At 44.7% G+C, this 24,469-nt stretch overlaps 2 protein-coding genes across 7 annotated transcripts in view; one reads left to right on the top strand and one right to left on the bottom strand.

The window, feature by feature from the left end:
- The first annotated feature begins 159 nt into the window (after positions 1 to 159).
- On the top strand, positions 160 to 10,287 carry APTX (aprataxin). 6 transcript variants are annotated; one of them, XM_041486399.1, is made up of 8 exons: positions 160 to 491; positions 1,293 to 1,429; positions 2,152 to 2,198; positions 3,841 to 4,152; positions 5,551 to 5,610; positions 8,466 to 8,692; positions 9,519 to 9,622; positions 9,916 to 10,287. In XM_041486399.1, exons 1-8 carry the CDS (start codon positions 160 to 162, stop codon positions 10,068 to 10,070), a joined length of 1,374 nt encoding a protein of 457 aa, XP_041342333.1. In that variant the 3' UTR covers positions 10,071 to 10,287. The 6 variants fall into 6 exon arrangements, with proteins under 6 accessions (XP_041342333.1, XP_041342334.1, XP_041342337.1 ...); XM_041486404.1 differs by having other exon boundaries at positions 228 to 619; XM_041486401.1 differs by having other exon boundaries at positions 301 to 334.
- Positions 10,288 to 15,005: 4,718 nt separating this feature from the next.
- Positions 15,006 to 24,469, bottom strand: part of ELP1 (elongator acetyltransferase complex subunit 1) — a 31,647-nt gene continuing 22,183 nt past the window's right edge. The window contains exons 26-36 of the mRNA XM_041486398.1: positions 24,095 to 24,192; positions 22,739 to 22,940; positions 21,727 to 21,788; positions 21,126 to 21,188; positions 20,950 to 21,010; positions 20,260 to 20,373; positions 19,566 to 19,677; positions 18,314 to 18,441; positions 17,764 to 17,918; positions 16,694 to 16,772; positions 15,006 to 15,687 (exon numbers count right to left, since the gene is read on the bottom strand). Coding sequence (XP_041342332.1) covers positions 15,620 to 15,687; positions 16,694 to 16,772; positions 17,764 to 17,918; positions 18,314 to 18,441; positions 19,566 to 19,677; positions 20,260 to 20,373; positions 20,950 to 21,010; positions 21,126 to 21,188; positions 21,727 to 21,788; positions 22,739 to 22,940; positions 24,095 to 24,192 — 1,142 coding nt within the window. The 3' untranslated portion in view covers positions 15,006 to 15,619. The remainder of the gene's footprint in view (positions 15,688 to 16,693; positions 16,773 to 17,763; positions 17,919 to 18,313; positions 18,442 to 19,565; positions 19,678 to 20,259; positions 20,374 to 20,949; positions 21,011 to 21,125; positions 21,189 to 21,726; positions 21,789 to 22,738; positions 22,941 to 24,094; positions 24,193 to 24,469) is intronic.

The raw sequence follows: 24,469 nt of genomic DNA, 5'->3' as shown, positions 1-24,469 counted from the left end.
AGGCCCTCGGGGCGGCGGGCGCAGATCGCACTCCGCGCTGCTGGGATCCCGACTCTTCTGGAAAGTTCGGGCCGGTCCTGCAGCCCCGCCGCTAAACAGCTGGCCCCACCCCGGAAGTCCTGCCCCGCCGCGCGCCGGGCCCGGGAGAGTGACCCACCAATGGCTGTTCGGGAGGGGGAGGCACTTGGCCAATCAGCGCCCGCCTCCACCGCCCGTATTGAGAGTGGACCCCGCCCCGCCCGGCGCGGGCGGTGGCGTCCCCGCCCAGCGTTTGCTTCGCCTTACGCCTGCGCGCTGGGCCTCTCCCGCCCTCGGAGGCACCGAGCTGCACCGGGTACGGGACGCCGGCCCGGCCGCCGCCTTCCCGGCACTTTCCGCCCCTTTCCTCCCCGCTCCCTACGCGGGCCTGGCCCCGCGCCGCACAGGCCGGCCGGCGGCCCAGCCCGCTCCACTCTACTGCGCTTTTGCGAGGACTCAGTGCCCACTCCCAGGTGCGCGGGCCCAGTGCGCCTGCGCCGCGCAACGCGCCGAGGCGGGTGCCTCTGCCTGGTCACGTGGGAGACGCGCTGCCAGAGCTGATTGGCTGCGGCGGCGGCGGCGCGAACGTCGCGCGCGCGCGGTAAGGGGGAGGGGGTGTCGGTCCCGGCGTTGCCGTGGGAACGGGGCCCGCGGCGGGGCATGCCCTGGGGCCCGTGGGGCACTGCCGGGGCTGCAGCGGGCACGGAGCGCGGCTGGCCGCCGGCATGAGCGCTCCGCCGCCGCCCCGCGAGGAACAGGGCCGAGCACCGGGCAGCGTGAGGGATCTGGGCCGCCCAGGGTCAAACTGATGTGAACATGAAGGCTTCACAGCATGGTCCGTGTGCCGACTGTTGCTGGATGAAGCTGTCCCGACTCTCTCGTCATCTCCTGTCTTCTGCTGCTCTCTCTTGTCTTGGTGGTTAAGTTAATCTCTCGGGTGAACTCTGACTCAGTGGAGCTTTTTTATGGCTAGGCTCTTCTGTCAGATGGAACTGTCAATCCAGTCAATTTTTCCTGTATATGGTTCACGGATGTGAGAATGTATGGTAGTGTAGGAAGGAAAACTGGACTGCCCTTTCAACAGCAACCTGCTCTTAGATTATGCAGGTGCTGGTGACATGCTTTGCTTTGAATTTCAGAAACTTGAACCGAGTTAGCAGAATTGGCTCAGCTAATGGATGGGCTGGCACCAGAATTCATGGACCCTGTTCCACAGGAAGGTGGCCCCTCTGCAAGTGGCGTGTTGGTAACACGCTGTTTATTTTGCTCTGTAGCTCAGTGATGCGTGTGTGCTGGCTCGTGGGCAAAGAGAAATGCACTCAGCGAGTGAAACTGCCACACTTGGAAGCTGTGGTAATTGGGCGTGGCCCAGAGACTGGGATAACGGATAAGAAGTGTTCACGGCAGCAAGGTAATGTGATTTAGTTCAAATCCTGCTTTCCACATGCAGCAGCAGCTGAGCTTGCCACATTCCTTTACGTGGTCTGCAATGTTGCCTGGTTCCTGAAGTCTTCAATCCTTTTTAATAAGCACTTACAGTGATCTCTGGGGCCTAAGAAATCAGAGACACCCAATGACAGGATGTCCACTCCATAAACTAAAGCTTTGAATCTTAATGTGAGTTCCCAGGCCCACAGTTGTGTTTCACTGCCTCCATCCCTGCTTTGTGAGCAGCACTTCTTCTCCCTAGTATTCCACCAACTGATTTTTAGCATGACTTGTTATTTTATACATAAAATAACATGATCTTGGAGAATATATCAAAGTACCTGTCACCTATACAATACTGCACATCTTCCCTGCTTTATCTTCTGTGCCTCTGGACACAGTCTTGCTCTGTGCCTTATTGTCCCAGAGGGCTGGTAAGAATGTCAAGAATATGTATGAGACATCAACAGAATGCACCTTTGTTCTGAAGTAATTCTACCCTTAGCTCAGTGTATGGGTTGGCTCTGTTTTACCTGTGGTCCTGGAAAGAAGAGACAAGGCAGAAATATTCTTGGCACACATCCACAAAAATCAGCTCCAGAAAGAAACAGCTCTTCAAAAAGAGGAGTGTTTTCTGCAGTGGATTGTTCATCAGAGTTCTTTTTATTTGCATGGTTTTCTGACACTTTGTTCTTTCTTTTCCAGTTCAGTTAAAAGCAGACTGTAACAAGGGTTATGTCACAGTTAAACAGGTATGTTTTTATGTATGGATCTGCAGTATTTCTGGTACAACTTACTGGGACAGTTGTACTTAACTCCACAAATGCTCCAAATGATGATTCTGATCACTGAAACTTTCTTATCACCAAGGGAGGTTACAGCAAGTGGCCCTCAGAAGTGAACGGTCTTCTTTGTGCGCCTCAATGAAAGGCTGCACTATTCTTTCCAGATACATTCCAGTCTAAGACAGCCAGGCTTGCAGCATCAGGGAATGCTGTTGTGAGTCTTCAGTCAGTTCTGTTGGGTGCTGCATTTGAGAGACTTTGGACTTCTTCTACTAAACTTGTTTATCTTTCTCCTGAGCCTTAAACTTCGTAAGCTGAGGCAGCCCTTTGTTTAAGGTTGAAGTTCTTGTGTTAATGGGACTACTCAGTAGCAGAAGATTTTTGTGGGTGAGCTGATAGAGGCAGAGATGTGGTTACTTGTGGGAAGAGATGGGCTGTCAGACAGGACTGCAGGAATGCTCATGTCACCAGATGGATGGAGGCAGGTCTACTCCCTCACACTTACGAGACCCAGTATCTCTGAGATAATAAGAAGAGAAAGGTGTCTGGTGCTGGTGTTTGTGCGTGTGTGCCCACAGCATCAGCCTGCGAGGACAATACAACAAACAACACGTCCTACCTGCCGAGGGGGAACGTCTTCTCCCAAAATGCCTCCACAGCCCACTAAGCACAGGCACCCCAGGGGTATCTGATGACTCTGGCAAAGATATCTAGGACATTTTTTGTCAGAAATCTACCCTAGTCATGATTTGAATATTGTGTTACTGGAATCTCAAAACTGGGAGTACTTTCCGGTGGTTGTTCTCTGCCTGTTGAAGAGTTGCTCCCCAGGTGAGAGGTGTGTGGCACAAGGTTCCAGTGATCAGTTGTTTGATACTTTATTCGCTGATGGGAAGCATCCTTGACCTGAGTGAAACTGCAGAGCTGTAGACTAAAGAGATCCTGGCTGGAATTGGGTGTGTGCTTCTTTGCAGTGAGTACCAAGTGAGAGGTGTAGTACTGCCTAGTGAAGCATGCAGGTATGGCAGTGACAAAGCTAACGAAAACTCTCTCTGATTGAGTTCATCAGTCAGGAGCGAGCCGATTTCCTAAAGCCCATTTTATGCAGAAACATTAACCAAAAGCATTTTGCTGAAGACTCCTAATTTTTGTAGGGTCACCCACATCATGATGTGAAATCCATTTATCAAGCAACCACTGTGGGTTGCCTACATCACAACATGATTGCACTGAAATAATTTGCTGAACCTACTGTTACTCCTCAGAAACAGTTGCTGCTGTTACTAGTTGTTTAATAGGTTCTAATTTGTGAGGGAAGTGCAGCACAAGTGATAATGTAACTGTAACTGCTGCAGACCCGGGCTCCCTGTGGCACCAGGCCCTGAGGTTGCGTGCTGGCAGCTGTGACTGCAAGGCTGGGACACAAAGTGATGCCCACAGTGCTGTACTGCCTGGTCTGCTAGAGTGGGTTGATGTGGGCAGGGTGGGCAGTAAATACAAAATGCATTTGTTTCCAGGATAATGGTATTCCAGGAGAACTGAGCAGAAGTTAGCGATTACACTTACAACATAATTTTCTACTACTTTTTCCTTTTTCTGTCTACCAAAGATAGGGGTCAACCCAACTAGTGTTGATCTTGTGACTATTGGCAAGGATGAAGTGGTGAAAATGAAGCCAGGCCAAGTTCTGCATATTGTAAATAACCTTTACCCCTACACGGTGCAATTTGCTGAAGAGTCTGAGAAAACTGTTCCAAAAGCAGATAAGATTCCACATGAAGTCTCCTGTGAGAATGATGATACAGAGCTTGTGCCCAGAAAAACCATGAAGTTGGAGGTGGTGGATACACAAGGCAGTTCTACAAATCCAAAGTTAAGCAATACCAGTGTATCTACACATGAAGGCACTTCAAGCAAAAAGGCAAGAGTGTTGGTATTAATACTTGTGCTGTTTCTCCTGGGGTTGTCTCCTCCATGAGGAGACATGGTCTTTTGCTTTTGTGGATTCTGCTGGTGGCAGGCATCTCAGGTGAGCACAGATCCTCAAAGTATACAGAGCATGGGAGGTGTTATGTGCTCCTGACATCACCCAGACCCTGTGAAAGTTACTTGGGACCCGTTACTTCTAACATGACCTGAGGGTTAGGTGTGTGTGAGGGTGAGCAAATGAGGATTTAATCTCTGGTTTCAGCTGCAGTTGCTGCTAGAAGGACAGTCCATGTGAGCTCCATTTAGCTGCAGTCACCCAAGGACGCATCCTGGCTCTTGAGTGGTTATCTAAAAGCAAGTGCACAGAGAACAGAACAACCTGACCCTTTTCTTCTTAAAATCTGTTTGTTTGTAATTGCATGAGGCTTTTTTTTCTCCTCCTGCTTTGTTCATTCTATGTGGCAGAACCATGTTAACATTAGTGAATGTTAGCAGCCAGAATCTTTGAAAGGGACTTTTTAGCCCTGTGACAAGGACAAAATAAAAGACCATAATGCATTTGGAACTAGTGCAGTGCTGGAGGAGAAAGCACAGAAATGAAACCCCTTAAGACAAAATTTTATTCTCAGGTTGCTGTAAGTTAACCACTTACTTAATTTGTGGACTTGGTCTAGTTATATTAGCTAGTTATATTGTACTTGGGCCAGATTTGTGGTGGAATAAGCAGGGAGATGACAATTCACACTGTTTCCCTGCCAGCACTATAACAATGTTTGAATATCTTCCTTTGTAAGAATATGATGGATATCATTACTGCTTTCAATAGTTAAAACATCTGTTTTGAAAAGGGTGCACACAAGACACACCTTCTATTAGGTGTTCAGTATCAAAGTTAAGAAATAGCTTGTGTTGGCTTGATCTTCCTGTGCCTTTATTCTTTTCTCTACAAGCCACTGCACAATATGAAAAAATCGATAAGGCCACACACTGCAACTACTTTTTTCTGTGTAGAGAGTATGGGACAGTTAATGGAGATCTTTGTTCTTTCTTTGGTTTTTGTGATCCCTGAAGCAGAGGGCCTTGTGCCATGACACATGCAAGCAAATTACTAAATTTAAACACATTTATAGGCTCCCTGCTGTTGAATTTCCAATGTTTGGAAGATTGAACTTTCCATCTTCACAGTATCTTGTTAAAAGTTTTCAAAAGTAGCTTTTTGGGGGCAGTTGGAGCAGTTATGTTGGCATTTTATAGAAGAGAAATAATTGAGCTGCCATTCAGCTGTTATTGTACTGCTGTATACAAATGAATATTCTTAGCTGAGTCCTTTGAAGTATATAATTGGATGCTTAATTGTCTTACAATTTATTTTTCCCATTCTGTGCTGTAGGAATCTTTAGGACACTGGAGTCAGGGTCTAAAGAGCTCCATGCAAGATCCAAAAATGCAGGTGAGAGCTGTATACTTGTACTTGACAGTAGATCCTGTCTAGTAATGCTAAATGAGCTTTCTTTCTTCCTTCTGCAATTTGCTTTAGCAGTCTGGTTAATCAGTGGAGTCCTGCATAAGCGCTGAAATGTACTTACATCTCTCTCTATAGTAACATTAACTTGGGAGTCTCTCTTGTACTGAGTTTGCAGATTCTCAAAAGGTTGATGGGATAGTCAGTGAGCCGTGCAGTTACTTTGTTTCCTCAGGGAAACCAACTAAAATGGGATTATCATTTGAAGCTGAGCAAGGCACAATCCCATTCTCCAGCAGTCAGTGTTGTCTTCTTTCTTAGTGCAGTTTCCTGGTTTGCAGCAAATTCTTAACTTTCACACCTTTATGTCAGCTGACATGATCTGACTCCTGGCCTCACTAGGCCCCTTCAGGTGATGGTCACCGTTAGGTTGAAGCTAATTTAGAGTTATAGTGTATGTTGAGATGGAAGGGACCCATCAGGGTCATTGAATCCAGCTCTTAGCCCTCACAGGACATCCCCAGAAATCACACCATGTACTTGAAAATGCTTCTTGAACTCTGACAGACCTGGTGCCATGACAACTTTCCTGGGCAGCCTGTTCCAGTGCCCAGCCACCCTCTGGGTGAACCTTTTCCTGATATCCAACCTACACCTTCACTGACTCAGCTTCAGGCCATTTCCTCAAGTCCTGTCACTGGCCACAAGAGTGAAGAGATCAGTGCCTGCTGCTTCTTGTCCCCTCACAAGGAAGTTGTAAGTGAGGTTGTAAGAGTTGCAGTGAGGTCTCCCCTCATTCTCCTCCAGGCTGAACAGACCAAGTGACCTCAGCTGTTCCTCATATGACTTCACCTCAAGGCCCTTCACTATCTTCATTGCCCTCTGGACATTTTCTAAGAGCTTTATGTCTTCTATTGTGTGACCCCAAAGCCGCCCCCAGCACTGGAGGTGAGGCTGCCCCAGTGCAGAGCAGAGCAGGACAATCCCCTCCCTTGCCCGGCTCTGATGCTGTGCCTGATGCCCCCAGGACTCAGGTGGACCTCCTGGTTGCCAGGGCACTGCTGGCTCATGTTCAGCTTACCACAGACCAGGACCCCCAGCTCCCATTCCATGGAGCTGCTCTCCAGTCTCTTGCTCCCCAGTCTCTGTATGTCCAGGGTTGCCCTGTCCAAGGTGTAGAATCCAGCACTTTACCTTGTTAAACTTCTGCCCAGCTCTCTAATTTGTCCAGGTCTCTCTGCAGGCCCTTCCTGCCTTCGAGGGAGTTGACAGTTCTCCCGATTTAGTGTCAAACTTTCTTTCTGTTCCTTCCAGTCCTGTGTCCAGGTCATTTATTAAAATGTTGAAGAGCACAGGGCTGAGGATGGAGCCCTGTGGAACCCCACCAGTGACAGGTCACCAGTCTGATGTCACCCATTTACTGTAACTCTTTATGCCTGACCTGTGAGCCAGTTCCTCGCTTAGCTGATAACTATACAGAAGGCTCCTATTTCTTGACTGATTTTTCTCCTAATTCAAGTGTGAGGTGTTGAACTGCATAAATTTACAGGAGAACTGGATGCCTATTGTCCTAGAATTGCCAGCACTTTCAGATGAGTCTATCTATAGGGAATGATAAAACCATGGAAATTCTTCTATACTTTTTAAATATGAAGCTTAATTTTTATCCCTGAAGCAGAAATCTACATACTTACCAAAACAGGGCTTTCTTGACCCAAAATGTAAGCAGGTTTTAAAACCATTCTTTTAATGTTAGACACAAATAGCTGTTTATGAGTGAAGGTTAGCTTTATTAGTTGTACTTTCAATCTGAATACACAAACAATAGAACTCCTATCTTTTATTTTTAATCAAATATTAAATGGCAATATTTCTGTTTTCTGAAAAGATTTGAACGTGATCCTGTTCCTGCTGGTGGCAGGAGCAGACACTAGTATGTGTGTATAAAATATCTTGCTGCTGAAAGAATCAGTTCTATGATTTGTGTGCTGATAGAACTCTAATCTTCTTTCCTGTAGAGTAAGACTGATCTGTATATAAACATACAAGAATAATTAGCAAAGGTGACAAAGACATCATCCCTCTCTCATCAACTGGTGCACTGCTAAGAGACCAGAGTCACAATACACAGTTTCTGTGTCACAACCTGGCGGCTTTTTATTGCTGGGCTCTTCCAACTGTTGTACACAAGCTTCCCAACCATTTCTCTTCCTCAGCTGCACTGAATTGTTGCAGAAGGCAAAACAAAATGAAAACAGGAAGAAGGACACGATAGACAGGAATCTGTTCTTCTTGTGAGTGATCTTACAAAGCAGCAAACTTTAGGTAGGACGAACTGAAATAGCCCAGACTTGAATATTTTTATCTTTGTAATGCTGGTGGAGGTCTGCAGCACACTGCTGGTAGCACATCTGAGATGCATGCTTCACTCTGGAAATCTGCAACCTAGTGCATTCCGGCATATTCCGTATTGAGCACAGTGGTTTTGTTTGTGACTGCAGAGCTTGAACATAGCCTGATGGAAGTAGAGTTCCCTAGGCCTCACTGGTATCTCAGTCTAGGTGATTTTTAAGAGTTCATATAGCTCTATACTTACAGTTCACTTATTGCAAGTAAGATTAGAAAGCTTTTGCCTTTTATAATGAAGTATATGAAAAAGGATGCTGGAACACCTCTCCATAGCTGCCTGGTATATGTTATGGAAGAGGGTACTTACCCTGGAGCAGCTTAATGCCAGCAAAAGTTTTCATTGGATAGCATCTCTCCACTAAATATAGTGCTTATAGGAATAATATATTTAACTTCCAATCAGAAAGTAATCTAGTTATTTCATTTTTTGCAAGGTTTACAAAGATGAAAAGACTGTAGTCATCAAGGATAAATATCCCAAAGCGCGTTACCACTGGCTTATTTTACCATGGGACCCTATTTCAAGCCTGAAGTCAGTCACCAGGGACCACCTTGAACTCCTGGAACATATGCATGCCATTGGGCAAAAAATGATTGAACAGTGCCCTGCCAGAGAGAGCCTGGAGTTCCGAATGGGTTACCATGCTATCCCCAGTATGAGGTAAGACCTAGAGGAGTCACGTGGTGGACATGCTGTTCTTCCAGTTACACAGATTTGGGGCTAAATCCATGAGGAGATTTGGCATTGCTAAAGAAAAGGCAATCCTCCTCAACACTAGAGACAGCTTGGTGTGCAGTCCTTTGCCCCACACTGCTGTATAGATCCTGATGCACGGGCATCTTGGGCATAGGGGGAGATGCCTCTTGGGCTTCTCTAGCAGAGGTTGGTGCTGGGGCTGTGGGATGCCTGTGGTCCAGCCCCAGTGACAGGAGTACTGCTGCCATTGCCAGGGCATCCCGCTCCTAGGGCACCAGCATGAGATTAGAGACTGACTCCTAGATCTGTCAAGTACTGCCTAATACCGAGCAAGGGTTTGAGTCTTTTGTCCAAGTCCAGACCTTAGTGTCCATGAGTCTCTTGATACTGCAGTCAGTTGTTCTTCAGTTCTTGAATGAAGCTTTTGAGCACTGATCAAGTCCCATTCAGTTACTTTACAAATAAAAAAAACTTTGGTTTATTATTAAAACTTTATTAAACCTGTGGTTTGCTAACATTACTGTCTCTGCCTTTTTGGAAACTAGCAGGCATATAGACTGCAGTGAGGGACCAATGGAATATGCAGACTAGTGACCCTGACTGTTTATAAGTGAAATGCTTGGCAAGAGACAGTGCTTCCAGAACAGACTGTGTCTCTTCTTCTGTCACAGGGTCAGGACTGACCCTCAAGGCTGGCACCCTGCTGAATCATGTTTGCAACTGATACAACTGCAAAACAACTTTGAGCATTAACCTTCTTCTCTCATATCTACATTATATTTTTTTTCAGTCAGCTACATTTGCATGTAATCAGCCAGGATTTTGATTCTCCAGCCCTGAAAACCAAAAAGCACTGGAATTCTTTTACTACAGACTACTTCTTAAATTCTCAAGGTAATGATTAGAGAAAGTATTTCATAACATATAATCCCACTTGCAGGTTCTGGCTTTGGGCTTTTCTTCCAAACAAATGTGCAAGTCATTGCAATAAAAGAAAGGTTTTATTTATTTTAAGATATTGGGGAGTAACACTGAGTAAAAGTCAACAAATTTTGCGTCTGGTTTAAATTAGAATGCAGCGATGACACGCTGTTCATGTAAAACAATGCACAGAGATTTGCAGTGTCTTGTGTTTCATGATGCTACATGGTTTCAATACCTATGGTCTTTTTTATTTTTATCCCCAGATGTGATAGAGATGGTAAGAAGCAAGGGAAAAGTGATGGTGAAAGACCATACCTCTGAACTTCTCAAACTTCCCCTCAGATGCCATCGCTGTAAACAACAGCTGTCCACAATCCCACAGTTAAAGGAACATCTTCGGAAACATTGGCCAAAATGATTGTGCAAAAAATTATCTTTCAATCTGTCTTCAAATGTCAAGACAACACAAAGACCACAAAATGTTAATGGAAATGTATGTTTATTAACTAGAATGACAAATGTAATGTGGGGAAAAGTGGCCTGGAAACAGCAGCATACTAACTTAGTAATAGCTTCAATGAAAACCCAAGCCCTCTTCTTCCTACTAAAAATATAAATAAAGTGACTTCTGAAATTGAAGTTTTTTGGTTGCAGCTTTATTGTGGTACAGCCGCACTAATCTGTAGGTGAACTGAAGTGTGGGAGAAGTGCTTTGTTTGGATGAAATTATTTAATTCAGAAGCTGAACTGAGCCCAGATCTAGGTTTCTACTGTGAAAGGAAACAATGATTTAGAGGTCTTTCTCTTGATGTTTTCTGCCTACCACTGAAGTTCCTCCTACATGTTAATGTTGCAGGCACTGGTGTGGCTGACAGAATATACTGTCAGTGGAGAGGAAGGAGCGGCAGCTGATCACCCCCACTTTGCTGTGCCACTGAAAGGCCTGACAGTTCAGTGCTGCTGAACTGTCCCTCAGCTAGGGGACAGCCACTGCTCAGGCTCTGAGTGGAGCAAAAATCTCTTTTGGGTAAAAGGATGTATTTAAACATTTTTTATGTAATAGAGTGACCAGATTTACTGCTTCCCAGAGTAATAAAACTATCAAGGTGTGCAGTTGCCTGTCTGTGTATGTTGAGGTTGGTACAGAAATTCTGTCGTTTAATCCCATGCTGTTTCTCCAATCAGGATTTTAGTGAGCCTCTAATAATTTGATTGTTGTCCAAATGTGAACTTCCAGAAGCAGCAGGACAGTACTAATAAAAATCTCTTGAGTCCAGATCTGGTTTGTACAGTTCAGCTTCATCCTAAGCCCAGCTTTGAGTTAAGATGCTCTCTGGGTGAAATGGCTTTCAATGAAAGAGTGCACAGAGCTTTTGTTTTACATGCAAAATGCTGCTCCTAACAGTAACATTCTCTAGGAAGAGGGTGTTCTCTTCTTCCATTCCCCCATGCAGCAGCATGTTGCTGTACCCACTCAAATGGGGCAAATAATAAGATGATGTTGCTGGAAAAGGATAAAGATGTTTCTGTCATAAAGTTGTCCCCAAAAATGTGTTCTTTCAACCTGGTATGCATGAAACGAATCCACACAGAGGGTCACATTTATTTCACGCTTGTGTAGAGATGGGTGCTGGGTGGTGAATCCACAGAGCCAGCACAGCCAGTTCCAGCCAAGCAGTATAGCTAAGATATTTTCAAAATATCTTAAGTCTGCACTTACCTGAAGTCTAAATACCTGCCCACTCAACAGCTATTGGACAATGTTTTGCCTGCTTCAATTTAAAGGTACAATGCATTTCAAATTTATTGTGCATGTTCAGTAGGTAGGATTCTTCATTTGGAGGTGGGTAGTCTAAGCTTTAGAGATATGGCTCTCAAATTATAATGAGCTAAGTTCATCTAAAGAATGCTTTTTTAGCTGATTTAATTAATTTCAGTAAAACCAGAAAGTTGCCATATGGAACGCTGCCAAATGCAGGTGTCCAGTATCGTGCATGATTTCTGTTTGTGTTCTCTACTTGTTTCAAAACTATTCTGCAAGACCTTGCCATTTCCCACTTTTCTGGGTCTTTAAAGTATTTATTGTTCTCCTATTACTCACTGTGCAAAATCTTTTCTTAAACCATCTTTCACCAGGATGGGGTACAGTAAGGTGAACAGCTGGCCATGGCCTAATTTAAAACACCAGTCACAGGTCAGCTATTGCTGACATCATAATAATATGCCTTAAATGACAAAATAAAGCTTAGAGAATAGGGAAAAATGACAAAAGAACAATGACAAAAATTCAGTCTGTGAATCCATTCTTGTCACAAACTAGGGCTTCAGCTGGCTTGAGGTAAAGTGATAATGCTTTGCAATGGGAACTGATTTGGACCAAGGCCAGTTGCAAATGCTCAAGAGCTGTGGTCTTCATCATAGCAGACACAGGCCAGAAAGGGAAGCCATGCTTCCTCACAGTGAAATGTGCTGCTTATGGCCCATCACACCTGGATGGGACTTGTGGTTTAAGTACCTCTCAGAGCAGGTCAGAGTGAAGCATAGACCCCTGCAATCCATCTGTTTGGGAACAGCATGCAGCTGAGTCACAGTTGACACACACTAAAATGTGGAGCACAATTCAGAGGGACAAGCCTATGTATGATGTTGTAAATCAGCGGCCTCACCAGGAGAACCACTGCCACCAGGGTTGACCCCAGGAGGAGGGATGGCAGCACGTCCAGCACTGTGTGAGGTCACCACTGTATGGGAAAGGTCTGCAGGAATGGCAGCAGTGGACACAAGCTCTCTGAAGCCAACAAAGGACAGCCACCTATACGGGTAGCATCAAGGCCACGAAGGAAACTAAGGCAGAAAATGTAGATATTATCACAAGTTACTTTGTGTGTGGCTTTGCAGGGAACCCACAGCCTTTCTCCAATCTTTCCTCTACAGCTGGTAAGTGCATACAGGAGACTGAGAGCAACCAATACAACATCTTGGAAGAGAGCCACAGAATAACAGCATAACCTTAACACTAATCAGCAGTGATGATAAAGCATCTCACTTCCCTACCTGGCTGTAATTAGATCTCTTCTGGAGTTGTATTATCTTCTGTGATACTGTTACAGGAATGAGGCCTAAATCCAAGGAAGATGTGGTAAAGGACTTTCCATGACAGATGTCATGAGGTATGTGAAGGGATTAACATGGGCTGATGGGGTGACAGGTTATCAGGTGGAGGGCCAGATGACCCCTGCCCCAGCAGCCATCCAGGTGGAAAAGAGAATGGTACAAGAGTTCTATTCCACCCTTATGAAAACCCCACTGCCTTTGTTCTCTCTTTGTAACTTAATACTCATTTACAAAGAAAGTTTTCTCCCCGTCCTCTCTGTTTACAATTGCAATTATAGAATATGAGACTATAGTCTCATCTCTGCTTCTCCCAAAAATACTAAATTTATTCTTTGAAAGCAGAGGCAGAGCATGAGAACATAACCACCTTGCAGACAAGTCAAGGGTCTTACTCGTCTCTCCCCCAGAGCAAGGATGCCTCTTTGGAAAGATCTGTGACTCTGCCTCCACTGGAGTATACCTGGGAACACTTGTACAAAGCACTCTACACTTGTATTTTGCAGGTGTATTTATCACTGGCAATCTAAAAAGAACTACAATCTATTGCTCCAATGAACCACATTGTTTGTGGATCTGTTCATGAAACTTCCTACTGAACTTGATGGATTTATTTTCCTTTGTGTTTAATGAAGCTAATCAGCAGACAGGTGAAAAATACTAACAAGAGAAACAGGCTTCCATACAGACGTATTTGTTCAGAGGTTGAGACATTTTTGAAGTTAACTCCATATTTTTGCATTCATGGTTTACTTCAATTCCTGGTAACTCTGTTTGTAGGAGCCCCCATAGAATTCCTAAGAGTAAATTCAATGTGTCTGTAATGACAGTAACTAAAGCTTGAGTATATTTCAAGATTACACACATCACTAATAAAGCAAAAGAACACGGCAGCAGAAATCAAGGGAAAGCTGACTCCTAGCTGCTGCTGAGAAAAGACTAAGGTTCAGCAACTGCAAAAGTAGTAAGCAGGATATCCCCCGCTGAGGCTCACCCACACTAGGTGCTGCTCTCAGCTCTACTGCTCCTTACTCCAAGTTCACTCAGGAGGGAAAGGGGTAGAGGAAGACAGTAAGAATTTGACAAATGATTTAGAAGACTGGTCTTTCACTTGGATGGCAGACTTAAAGGGGTTTTGCCTTGGTGGGAGAACAAGAAAGCACACCTAACACAAAAGGGTCTTTGGCTTTCACCATCACCATGATGGAAAAACAAAAAAAATAGTACACATACTTAGGCACAAGCAGGAATCCTCAGTAAGCCAGTGGGCATTTTATCTTTTCTTGTGTTCTCTTCTAGACAATAGATTTGGTTGTGCAAGACCTCAGCATTTCTTGGCATCAGATTTAGGAATGTCAGGAATTACTGGTGTCATATTTCAGATGCAGGGCCAGAGTGCTCTGCAGAGGAGCACAGACTCCCACAGCAACCCTTTCTCCAGATCTGGTATATGGTTTCTGTATTTCACCAAGGACTATGCTCTGCTACCATTCTGAAGACCCAGATCCTGTGAAAGTCTTGCCCCGTAAAAACTTTCATGTGTTTTGCCATCTCAAAAGGCTTTACTCTTGGAGAATGACTTTCCAGTGTACTCACAGTATTTGACAACAGTCTTAAGTCACCTCCACACAACCCAGAACAGACCATGCAACTCAGAACAACTGGAAACAAGATGTGCTCCAATGCTTCACACTGAAAAAAAGACTTTCACCACTCCCCTCCAGCAAGCCCAAGCCAGCACAACACAGATGATGCAAGATTAAATGGCCACCCCAGTCTGATGGAGTTCTTGCCACACAAAAACAGTGACCTGCAGCACTGCACATGCTGCGCAGTCAGAACACAGTGCACTGCTGTGCCATTAAACAACTCCAACAGACAGTAAGCACCTTGTTTGTAAGGTGTTTTTCTGCAGACCCCAATGGAAATGGCCTGAACACTGCAGCTGCCAGGCCAAAACTAACCAAGAAGGGGATGCTACCACTGAGAGGGTTTCCAGTCTCGTTTCCTTCCTCTGCTCCCAGAACTACTGCTGTCACTTCTCACATCAGATGACAGAAGTATTCTGGGGTAAAACCTAATTCTGAGTACAAGATCAGTTTCCAGATGACACAGTTCTGCAATAGTGCACAGCATTATCAGGATAGAGCTGCTGCTCAGTCAGTGCCATAAAGCACCATTACTCCATCTTCTTTGATCTCAGATAATTAGGGTAGTATTATCCAGCAGAATGGGACACCAACACATCTGATCTGCTTTTATTCCTGTTTTCCTCTGTCCAAGACCTCCCTGCTGTGAACAGGCCCAGTTTCAATACAACAATGGCTGTTGGCACTGCAGGATTCACTCTAATGTAACAAAGCAATGATGAAAATTTGGTATCAGCAACACCCAGCTTCAGCAGAGAAGACACAAAATTTGTTTGGCAACTAGAATAATATTGGTACAGTCTTACAGCAAGTTCTCTGAAGCAGGCTGAAGTGCTTAAAATGTGGCCTGTTATCATGGCAGGTATTAGCTCTGGAAGGGAGGGATGGCAGTGAAGATAACCCATCCAACACTGGTGGGATTGCTTCATTCAGAAGAAGGGAACAGTGGTAGGAGCTGTCAGAGCTGCATATCCTTTTGCTCCCCAGCCTCATAAGCCATCTCTGCAGTGAACATAGTGGCTATGCCCATAAGTGTGACACATACGGGTCACAGTCACAGCTGCACCAGGTGGAGGGACCCTTCACTTGCACAGCCCCAAGAACAGTGTATCAGAAACACCAGAACAGCAATGGCTTCTGCAAAGACACAATGAAATTATATGAAAAGTTAGAGTTCAGAGTCCCACAGGGATTCCTTGGCTTCTGGTTACTGGAGAAGATGCAGCTTCCACTGTAGATTTTTATTGAATTTTGGTGGAGTCAGTACTTCTGGATCTGAAAGACAAATGGAATAAGTGTCAGAACAGGGGGTAACAGCATATAGTTTCTTCAAGAGCTGTCAACTACTTTGTTCACTTTTCTTACATCAAAGGATGCTGAGAAATCTTGACATCTATAATTTCCCTGTAGTGACTGGTCACCACCCTGCACAGGAGAGTGTACTCAGAAGACCTGCTTTCACCAGGAAACGTCTGGGCACACCAAGTCCCCTCTCAATCGTTAAGTGTTACTGTTCAGAACGAGGAGGCACAGGCACAAAGCCACAGCCATTAGTGGCACAAAGCAGAACTCCATTCACTCACCTGTCACTGGCCTATCATGTACCACAGTGAGTTGGCTCCTTCTGGAGTGAGTAAGAGACAAGGCTTTTTCTGAAGCCAGCCCTGGCAAGTGGCAATAGACAGGGTGCATCTATAGATTCAATAGAGGATCTCCTCAGGCAATTTCAGGATTAGCAGGGAAAGAGGATGTAGGACTAGGGGAAAGATGGAAGACTGAGGAGTTGGGACCACCCTTTGCCAGGTCTCTCAGCCTTAATTTTGTATTCACTGCAAGGACTTTGAGATGGCAAAGTGACACAACAGATTGTAGCCTGGTCTGGTCAAGGGCCTGGCCTGACTGCCAAAGCCAGAGAGAGAAATTCAGCAGCTAAGTTACAAAAAGAATTATCTAACACATTCCTTAAGAAATCAGATTTTCAATTCACTTATAACAGACTGATATAATACACACAGTAACCCAAGAGCAGTTGAGATATTTTAGCACAGGCGACAGTTTTAAGCTGAAACTGTTTTAGAACATAAATTCATAGCAAAATAAACTTTGTTAAGAAAGCTGCTCAGGTGCCACAAGGCAGGATGGAACACCATAAAGAAAAGCAAGGAACCACCATAGCTGAGTAACTGGTACAACTGTTGTCTGGTAGCAGTGCTTGGAGAGCCTCCAAGCTCACTAACCCCCCTGACATTTCACACCCAAACTTAACAGAGCCTCAACTAACCTTGTACAACAGGAGGCATCATCCTCTTTTGCTGATAAGCAGCCATAATGCTGTTTGCAGTTGAATTGGGTCCCAAGACCTGTAAGAAGAAATAGCCATGTTCCAACCTGAACAACGCAAGGCACAAGCAGGGATACACTCAAAGGAAACTCTGCTATGATTGTCCAAAACCAGAAGACCTCACAGTACAAAGTGAACAGGATCAAAGTGTGATCGGTGTGATCAAAGCCCAGTAATGTCTCACAAAAGTTAACACAGGGGCAGAAAGAGAGAACTGCTTTCACAAAGCTTTTCATGACACAGAACTCTTATCCAGCACCTACTTCTTCACAGCACCATAAATGTCATCATTCAGCAGGACTGGCTTCATTACAGCACCATCAATATTTAAAGTTCATCTGGAAGTCTCTGTTCCCTGTCACACAGAACAATTTAAATCTGTCTTTAAGAGTCCTGCTAATCAGCAGTTGGGGGGAAGATACTGGGGAACATTTTGTGTTCACCATAAGTGCTCAGAAACCACTTCTTAGAAATAAAGACTTTTTTACTCTGGAAGGGAACTAACTAAAGCTCTTGTGATTTCCTTATTCAGCATTAAGCTGAAGCTTAGAAGCCTGACATAACCCTTCTTTATATAACTCACTCCTTATAATATATGGTTCAGAATTAATTGGCCAATCCAGTAGCTTTTCACCTCACAAGACCTACTTCAGTGCACTTCTACCATTAGGCCTAGAAAAGAAGGGAGTGTTCCCATATTACACAAATTGCTTAAAATGGAGCTTACAAAAACAAGTCACCACTAGGACAAGGCAACATAAGCCTCAGAAGACCTCATCACATCCAATGTGGCATTTAGTGCAGGGGTCACAGTAGGCTATACATGTCATACCCATCTATAGTGTACTGACTCCAGGTCCTGTCCAGAATATCTACTGAACCTCTAACAGAAAACCCCAGATTTTGAAAGCCATGGAAGGATTCTAGGCTCTGTTCTGGAGAATGCAAAATACTGCTAAACACTTGATACTGTCTAGTGAGAGTGATAGGTATTGTGGATGAGCACAGACCAGGCTGACAGAGCTCTGTTGCAGGTCTGGAGTCCAGATTTCTGGGACTGAGGTCTCCATCAACTGCAAAACCTCTTCCAGGACTTGCTGCAGTGCCCCAGCTTGCTCATCATAACCAAAGAGCACAAGCTGCTTCAGAAGGATGTGTATCTCTCCTGCAGGAGGGAACAGAAGCCATAAAATAGCAATCAACACAAGTATACTAAATAAACAGCTGCATTTCTTTGCTATCAGCACACATGAAGGAGAGCAGCAACTCAGAACTGGATCTGTTCCTACTGAGCCCCTACACTGAGAACAAAAACAAGACAAATCTGAAATGGTACTGGAAAAGGCTTATTTTCTCTGCTCCCAACTTCAAATGCAGAGAGTTCATGTTGTTCTGAGCACAGAGGCAGATTAACTAAACCAGGGTTCAATGCAGAGAGCTGTAAGGACCAGGTAGCTTTTCTCTCCAGCACACACAGTAAGAACAAGAGGGGGCACACTACCTTAGCTGTCCCTCATCCTCACAAGCTTCAGCATGGATTAAGATCACCAACTGTCCTACCTTTCACAGTCTCAACAGCACGAACACTCTCTCCCAGGACTTCCAGAAGGGCAATATCTTCAAAAGGACTCCCCTCCTTCAGGCTGTATCTCTTACGCTCCGCCTTGCGTCGGTTCTTTGAGGATCGCCTGAAAAGAGTTAGTGTGCACAACAGGATTAACTGTTAGAAGGGTTAAGTCTAAGGAACATCAACAGTGTGCAGAAACTTGTCCCTCAAGTCCTTGCCTTCTCCAGTGATAGAGGATTGCGTGTAAGCTTAGGTACTCTGACAATGTTTTCAGCTCTATTCAACCAATATCCTTAGTGGTCTGAAACACAAGACAGGAGTCAGGCTGTTTCTCTGCTCCAAAAAGGACTGCTCCATGATCCAGCAAGGTTAAACCATGTCTGCAACACAAAGCAGGAGCTGTTCCAAGCACAAAGCAGTAGTTGCTATCAGGCAAAGTTGAAGTACACTTGAAACACTGGTGGCCAGGGTCTCTGCTTGGCTGTGAACATTTTAATTTCTGCCATCTCCAGATCCTGCTCAGCTCCTAACCATGATCACAGGAAAGCAACTTCTTTCATAGACCAGACCTACTTGCATAATGTTCCTAAGTGATCCACACACTCTCATGCTATATACTAAGGCTGCGTTCGCCTTCTTATTTACATCTGGTCCACAAGAAAAATAAGTGTCTAAGAAGTCCACATTTTCTCTACAACTGTATTGTTCTACAATTCAGCCAGGGAATTCAGAAGTGGTCCCACGGACTATACCAGCCTGTTACACACCCCACCCCACCCTGCAGCTCACACTCTTGAGAGCACTCAAAAACAATGCACACAACCACCGTGGGAAGACATTGGTATGAGATCCAGTAGCAAGTCCCACACACCAAGCGTGAAACCTGGGCCAAAGAACACAAGACATGCGCACAAGCTGTTAATGTTTTAGAGGCTCTGCCTGTATTCTGTGTCTAGCTTTCTACAGCCAGCCATTCTGGCCACATGCCCAACATCCATGGGAGCCAGAACCCACCCAGAGTCTGTGCTTTCAGCTCCTCTGCTGTTTCTGTTGCACTAGTAGCTTTTGGCTTTTTCTGCTCTTTCCCTTCCTTAATGAGAGTTAAAATAACCATGAAATGCCTGTAATTAAAGCAGCTACAAGGCACGCACAGCTGCAAGGAGGAGCATGCCAAGCATGAGCAAGCTAACCTCCTGAACGCTGATGCCAGAACAGTCACTACCTGATTTGAAGGCAGATACCTACGCTGATATTCTTGAATTGCTGTGTGTATATTTGCTGTTCATGTCACTGGCTGTCACAACACTGCTGGTTTCAGAGAAAAGCTCCAATTCTGGGCAATTTGGCACTTCATAATCTGCAAAACATGGTAACAACTGTCATAGTATGGAAAAGGTCAGAATTACTTCAAGCTTTCTCACTGTGTAGCTTGCTGGGCAGAGTCATTCTGCTGGTGTTCTGGAGCCTTATGGCTCCCAACCCCACTGAGTCAGCACACAAGAGGAAACAGTAATTGTGAGAACAGCACTGCTCCTCTGCCCTGGTGGGGATCGTAACACTGAACAGTACAATCAGAGGGATGACAATCTCAGTGCAGCAGATCTGGACTAGGACACAGCATTCTTGGCACCAAGGACATGTTGAGCACTGTTTCACCCAGTCAAGTTGGTACTGCAGAGACATGCTGTGTCATTTTGAAGAGCTTTCAGGTTCATTTTCATTGCATGAAACCTGCGACCCAAGGAAGAACTGAAAATACAAGAATAACTGCATTCCAAATAGAGAGTGAGGAGGGGTTGAGAAGGGTGCTGTTTTACTGCTCCAGGTCCCATTTGAGCTAAAGGAGAGCACATCTCCATCACAGCAAACAGAAACCACAAACAAAAACATGATCACAGTTACTTATGCAGTAGGAAGTCATATGCACTTCAATACCAACCCTGAAGGTTCTCACAGGCCTTCTCCTTCAGCTCTCGCACCACTTGCAGGCGACTCTTATGGCGAAGAAATGCTGTTTTCTGGGAATCTAGGAAGATTAGCTGACTCTTCTGAGCTGATCATTAAGAAAATCAAAACATAAACATTTGTGCAAGAGAAACAGAAAAGTATTTTTTACACAAGCACAGTCCTTCAACAAGCTCAGAAAAAAATCCCTCAACTCATAAAGCATGAAAAGGAAGAACAAGCAATAGTAATAAAACATTCTTTCTGTGTGAAAGAGCGAATAAAGCTATCAAATAATTTTTTAGTTCCAAAAACTACTCATCAAAGATTAGAGAACAGATAGCCATTTTCCTGGTCCATTGCTCTGCTGCCACATATGCTTTGGAACAAGGACTGTTCTGCTTGTTCATGGACATGCAGACACAGACCTCTTTGCAGCTTTTGACTGTGAGGTCTGGAAAAGCTCCAAAGGAGCCTGACTAAGCTAAAAAGATCCCATGACACTGCAGAGCTTCAAGATGCAATGAAGACAGGAAAGTGCAGCTAACTGAGCAGCATCAGTTAGGTGGAAGCATACTTCCATACACCTTCCAGTACTGGAATGCTGTGACTTCCCACAGACCCAGCAAAGATCTTCTTTAGCCTCTATAGCACAGAGAAATATTAGATACTTGCACAGACTCACCTTCCAAAATAGCAGGTTTCAAGTTGGTTTCCAAGATATCCAGTCTACCATATTTGTGAATCTGGATCAGGGGAAGAGAAGGTATCATTCAAAGATCTAACCCACATCACATCCCTCTGTTTTTGCACTCTGAAGGTTTCTTTCCACTTCTGTTCTTGTGGTTTGAAATTTCTTACCAGTCTCAAAGCCTCTTCCCAAAGAGCCCCTTCTAAGAGCAGGAGAACAGCTTCTTCGTAGTCCTAGAAGGAAAGAGCAACCATGGGTTGCTGCTGCTGTTAGTAATACATGTTCAGGTAGCAGCTATTCGGATGGGTATTTCTATGCAGCAGTACCACAGTCAAGAGAGGAAAACACTACTATGCCAGCTACTTTGAAGTGTTGACATAAAAACACAAACAAGCAAACAAAAACCACAAACTAACTCAGCAGAACTATGTTACTTCTCCCACGCTAAGGGGAAATCTCTCTGGAACTCTGTCTTCCTTATACGAGTCCTCATGTTTCAGCTCTCTTTTGTCTCAGAGATTTTTCATACCAAAGCATGGGAGGTTTCACAAGTGGAAAAACTCAGGGACACAGCATTTATCCCCACCCTGCTCACAGCATCACCCAGGCCTGCTCTGCCCTCCCCAAAGGGGCCGATGGCACAGACTGCTCTGCTGTCAGCATGCATGGAGTCACATGTGGTGCAGGAAAACAGAGAAAACACGGATGGTGTTTTCTGACTGACAGATAGTGGGCATTACTGGGCCACAGGCAGGAGGGTGATGACATTACCTGAGTGTACTGCTCCAGGAGTATGGCTGCCTCTGCATACTTTCTCTGCTCAACTAGTTTTCCTACAAGAAAAAGTGGAGTTTCAGCTTTTCAGAAACAGTTAGATTTTGTGCCAAAAAACTACAAAGGAGAGGAAAAATCCCTCTCACTGAGACACTTTCTATCTGCTCACACATCTACTCAATTGCTAAATTACAGCTGTAATTTAAAAACAACACTATAAAAAAGCATTAAAGGCATGAAGGATTTAAATCACATTAAATGATGGAAAAAGTGAATACTGGAGTATCCAACCCTGGAAGACTGGACTTCCAGAAGCCATACTCCCTCTGAGTTAAGTGGCCGTTCATAAACTCTGCCTCTGAGTAATGATGCTCCATTCTCTTGCTGAAATAGATGAAATTTCTCTCGCTGAAATATAGACCAGATCCACAACACACCTCATATCTGACATATACTAGTGAGTACAAATTCTGTGACCAGCTACCTTCTTCTTAGGACAACACACAGCCTTATGTACCAGCTGGTCCTAGCTGCTAGCTGGCTCCAAGGAGAAAATAACATGCAGCTCCAAATTATCCAGCAGCCTCTAAGGCTGGTGAATAGGCACAGCACTTGCACCAGTTAATGTCTAGAGGCCTCAGTTACATCAGGCACTTCAGCACATGTCCATTCCTTGGGGTTAACTAATGAGGCAATGTGGAAGAGCAGTCTGGCAACCAGCTGCAAGGGAACAATGCAAGAAGCAGTCAGCACTGGGCAGCCAAGAGTACAGTTTGCTTGGCAGCTCCTGTGTTGCCTACCAATTCAGCTTCAGCATCTTTTGGTTCCTTTGAGAAACAAAGGTCATGTGTAAATGCACAAACCTTGGGGAAACATGGGATCTTTGTTCTCATTTAAGAAAAGCGCTGCTGAATAATGAAGTTTTCATTGAATTTTAGGAAAAATTGAAGTGAACCATAAATAACAGCAGCCACTCTGCTCTACACATTTACATCTCTTCAAGGCCTACCTGCCATGCTCTGTGCCAGGCTGGACAGCTTATCCTTTGTGTAACCAAGCCGTGATGCCATGCACAGGGCTTGTTGCCAGCTGCCACTGCTCTGAAAAGCATCAAGTGCTTTTGCAAAGATGCCAGCACGAGCAAATATCAATGCAGCCTGCTCATACAGCTGCTTCTGAATCAAGTACTCCCCATATGCATCACTGATATCCTGAAAGACAGGGACAAAAAAATAGAAAAAAAAGAAAGGTCAGTAGCAGTCCTTCATTAGTAAAAATTAAGGGCCCATCAACAAAAGCCTCTTACCCAGCTTCTCCAGGGAGTTTCTAGGCATTAAGTTTCTACCTCATTTCAAACTATATCAAGCCAAGGGCTGATGATAGCACATGGAGACACTTCACAGAGCTCCAGCAAGAGACACAGGGAGGCACCTGACTCTCCAAACCAAATGCTGGGTAAACTAGATACTGCAGGAAACCAGACCCTTCCTCCCCACCCACATGAGCAGTTTTTGTTACACTGTCTCTCTGAACCAACCCACTTTAGGAAACAAACACTGGCACAAGGGAACACCCAAGCCCTGTAACTCTATAGGCACATGCTACTCAAAGCTCACTATCTCCACGAAGAAGGGGCAAGTGGATTTCACTGGAAGGATAAAGGGCAAATAATAAATCACTCCCAAGGAGTCATTCAGAAACAGACCTCCCTCATCCATAAAGACTCCTTTCTGCTTTCACTGTGCCGCAAACAGACTGATTTTCTCTACTTCCCCTCTCACTCAACTCCTCCTTGTACAAAGGCTTGCCTGTTGTGTATTTACAGTATCTACACTAGCTTATATTAAATGCATTTACATTTTATCTCAGCCTTGGACAAGCTGAAGTTCTTCAGTAACACTGAAACCAATAAGGGACACTATGTACTAGGAAACAGCATATCTAAAAGTGTCCAAATTCTTCAGCACTTTTCAGAATAGTTTATGGATAACAAATTGTCCCCACACAATCTGCAAGCCACACAGAGGTCAAAACAGGGAGAAGTCTTCCTGAGGTTATGGGAGTTATTCAGCACACTACAAGATAATGCAGCAGAAGAACCAGGCCTTCCAGGTGCTCTCTGAGTCCCAGAATCAAAGGAATAACAACACTGATGACCAAGTTGCACAGGGTTAGTACTGAGAGTCATTCCAGCTGTCATCTGAGAAGAGGGTCTCAGACAACACTGGAAGAGCAATGACCTACAGAACTTGAACACAGGCAGCTGCAGTTTCATTCCTGGCCTCACGCAAGGTGCTGAGGAGATCCTAACAATTGCACAAGGGAATGTAAATCTTTGACACTGTACTGTCATGAGCTTACGCACCTTGTACTCCTGACTGCTAGGAAGGTACAGCTTCAAGGCCTCAGAATACAGATTCTGATCCTTCACCAAGTTCAGAAATTCAGAGAAGTGTTCAGGACCTGCAGAAATAATTTACTTGTTGTAAAAATTAAAGACAAAGTACATGGCCCTCCTGGCTCCCAGACAGGGCTCACAACATGAAGACGTAACTAGAGGTGCCTGGGTGGCAGATCACCCATTCTACTACTGTAAAATCAAAGCATTCACTTCCTTGAGGTTTTGCCAGAGATATTAACCAGGCACAATTCACCTGAACAGGAACAACACAAGACTTCATGTACTTCATGACCACAGAGGAGTAAACATTTCTTTCTTCTTGCACCAAGCTACAGTAAA

The sequence above is a fragment of the Pyrgilauda ruficollis genome, unplaced genomic scaffold (genome assembly GCF_017590135.1).
Source record: "Pyrgilauda ruficollis isolate IOZ18807 unplaced genomic scaffold, ASM1759013v1 scaffold76, whole genome shotgun sequence".
In the NCBI taxonomy this organism is placed as follows: Eukaryota; Metazoa; Chordata; class Aves; order Passeriformes; family Passeridae; genus Pyrgilauda; species Pyrgilauda ruficollis.
Note: the sequence above shows the minus strand (reverse complement) of the source record. Positions and strands in the feature narration are given on the sequence as shown.

What these genes read in the sequence shown, in the direction of transcription:
- APTX (XM_041486399.1), top strand. Translation starts at nt 160, where the DNA reads ATGGCTGTTCGGGAGGGGGAGGCACTTGGCCAATCAGCGCCCGCCTCC. An exon ending in GACTCAGTGCCCACTCCCAG is followed by an intron (nt 492 to 1,292) that starts GTGCGCGGGCCC and finishes TTTGCTCTGTAG; the next exon opens with CTCAGTGATGCGTGTGTGCT. An exon ending in CTACTTCTTAAATTCTCAAG is followed by an intron (nt 9,623 to 9,915) that starts GTAATGATTAGA and finishes TTTTATCCCCAG; the next exon opens with ATGTGATAGAGATGGTAAGA.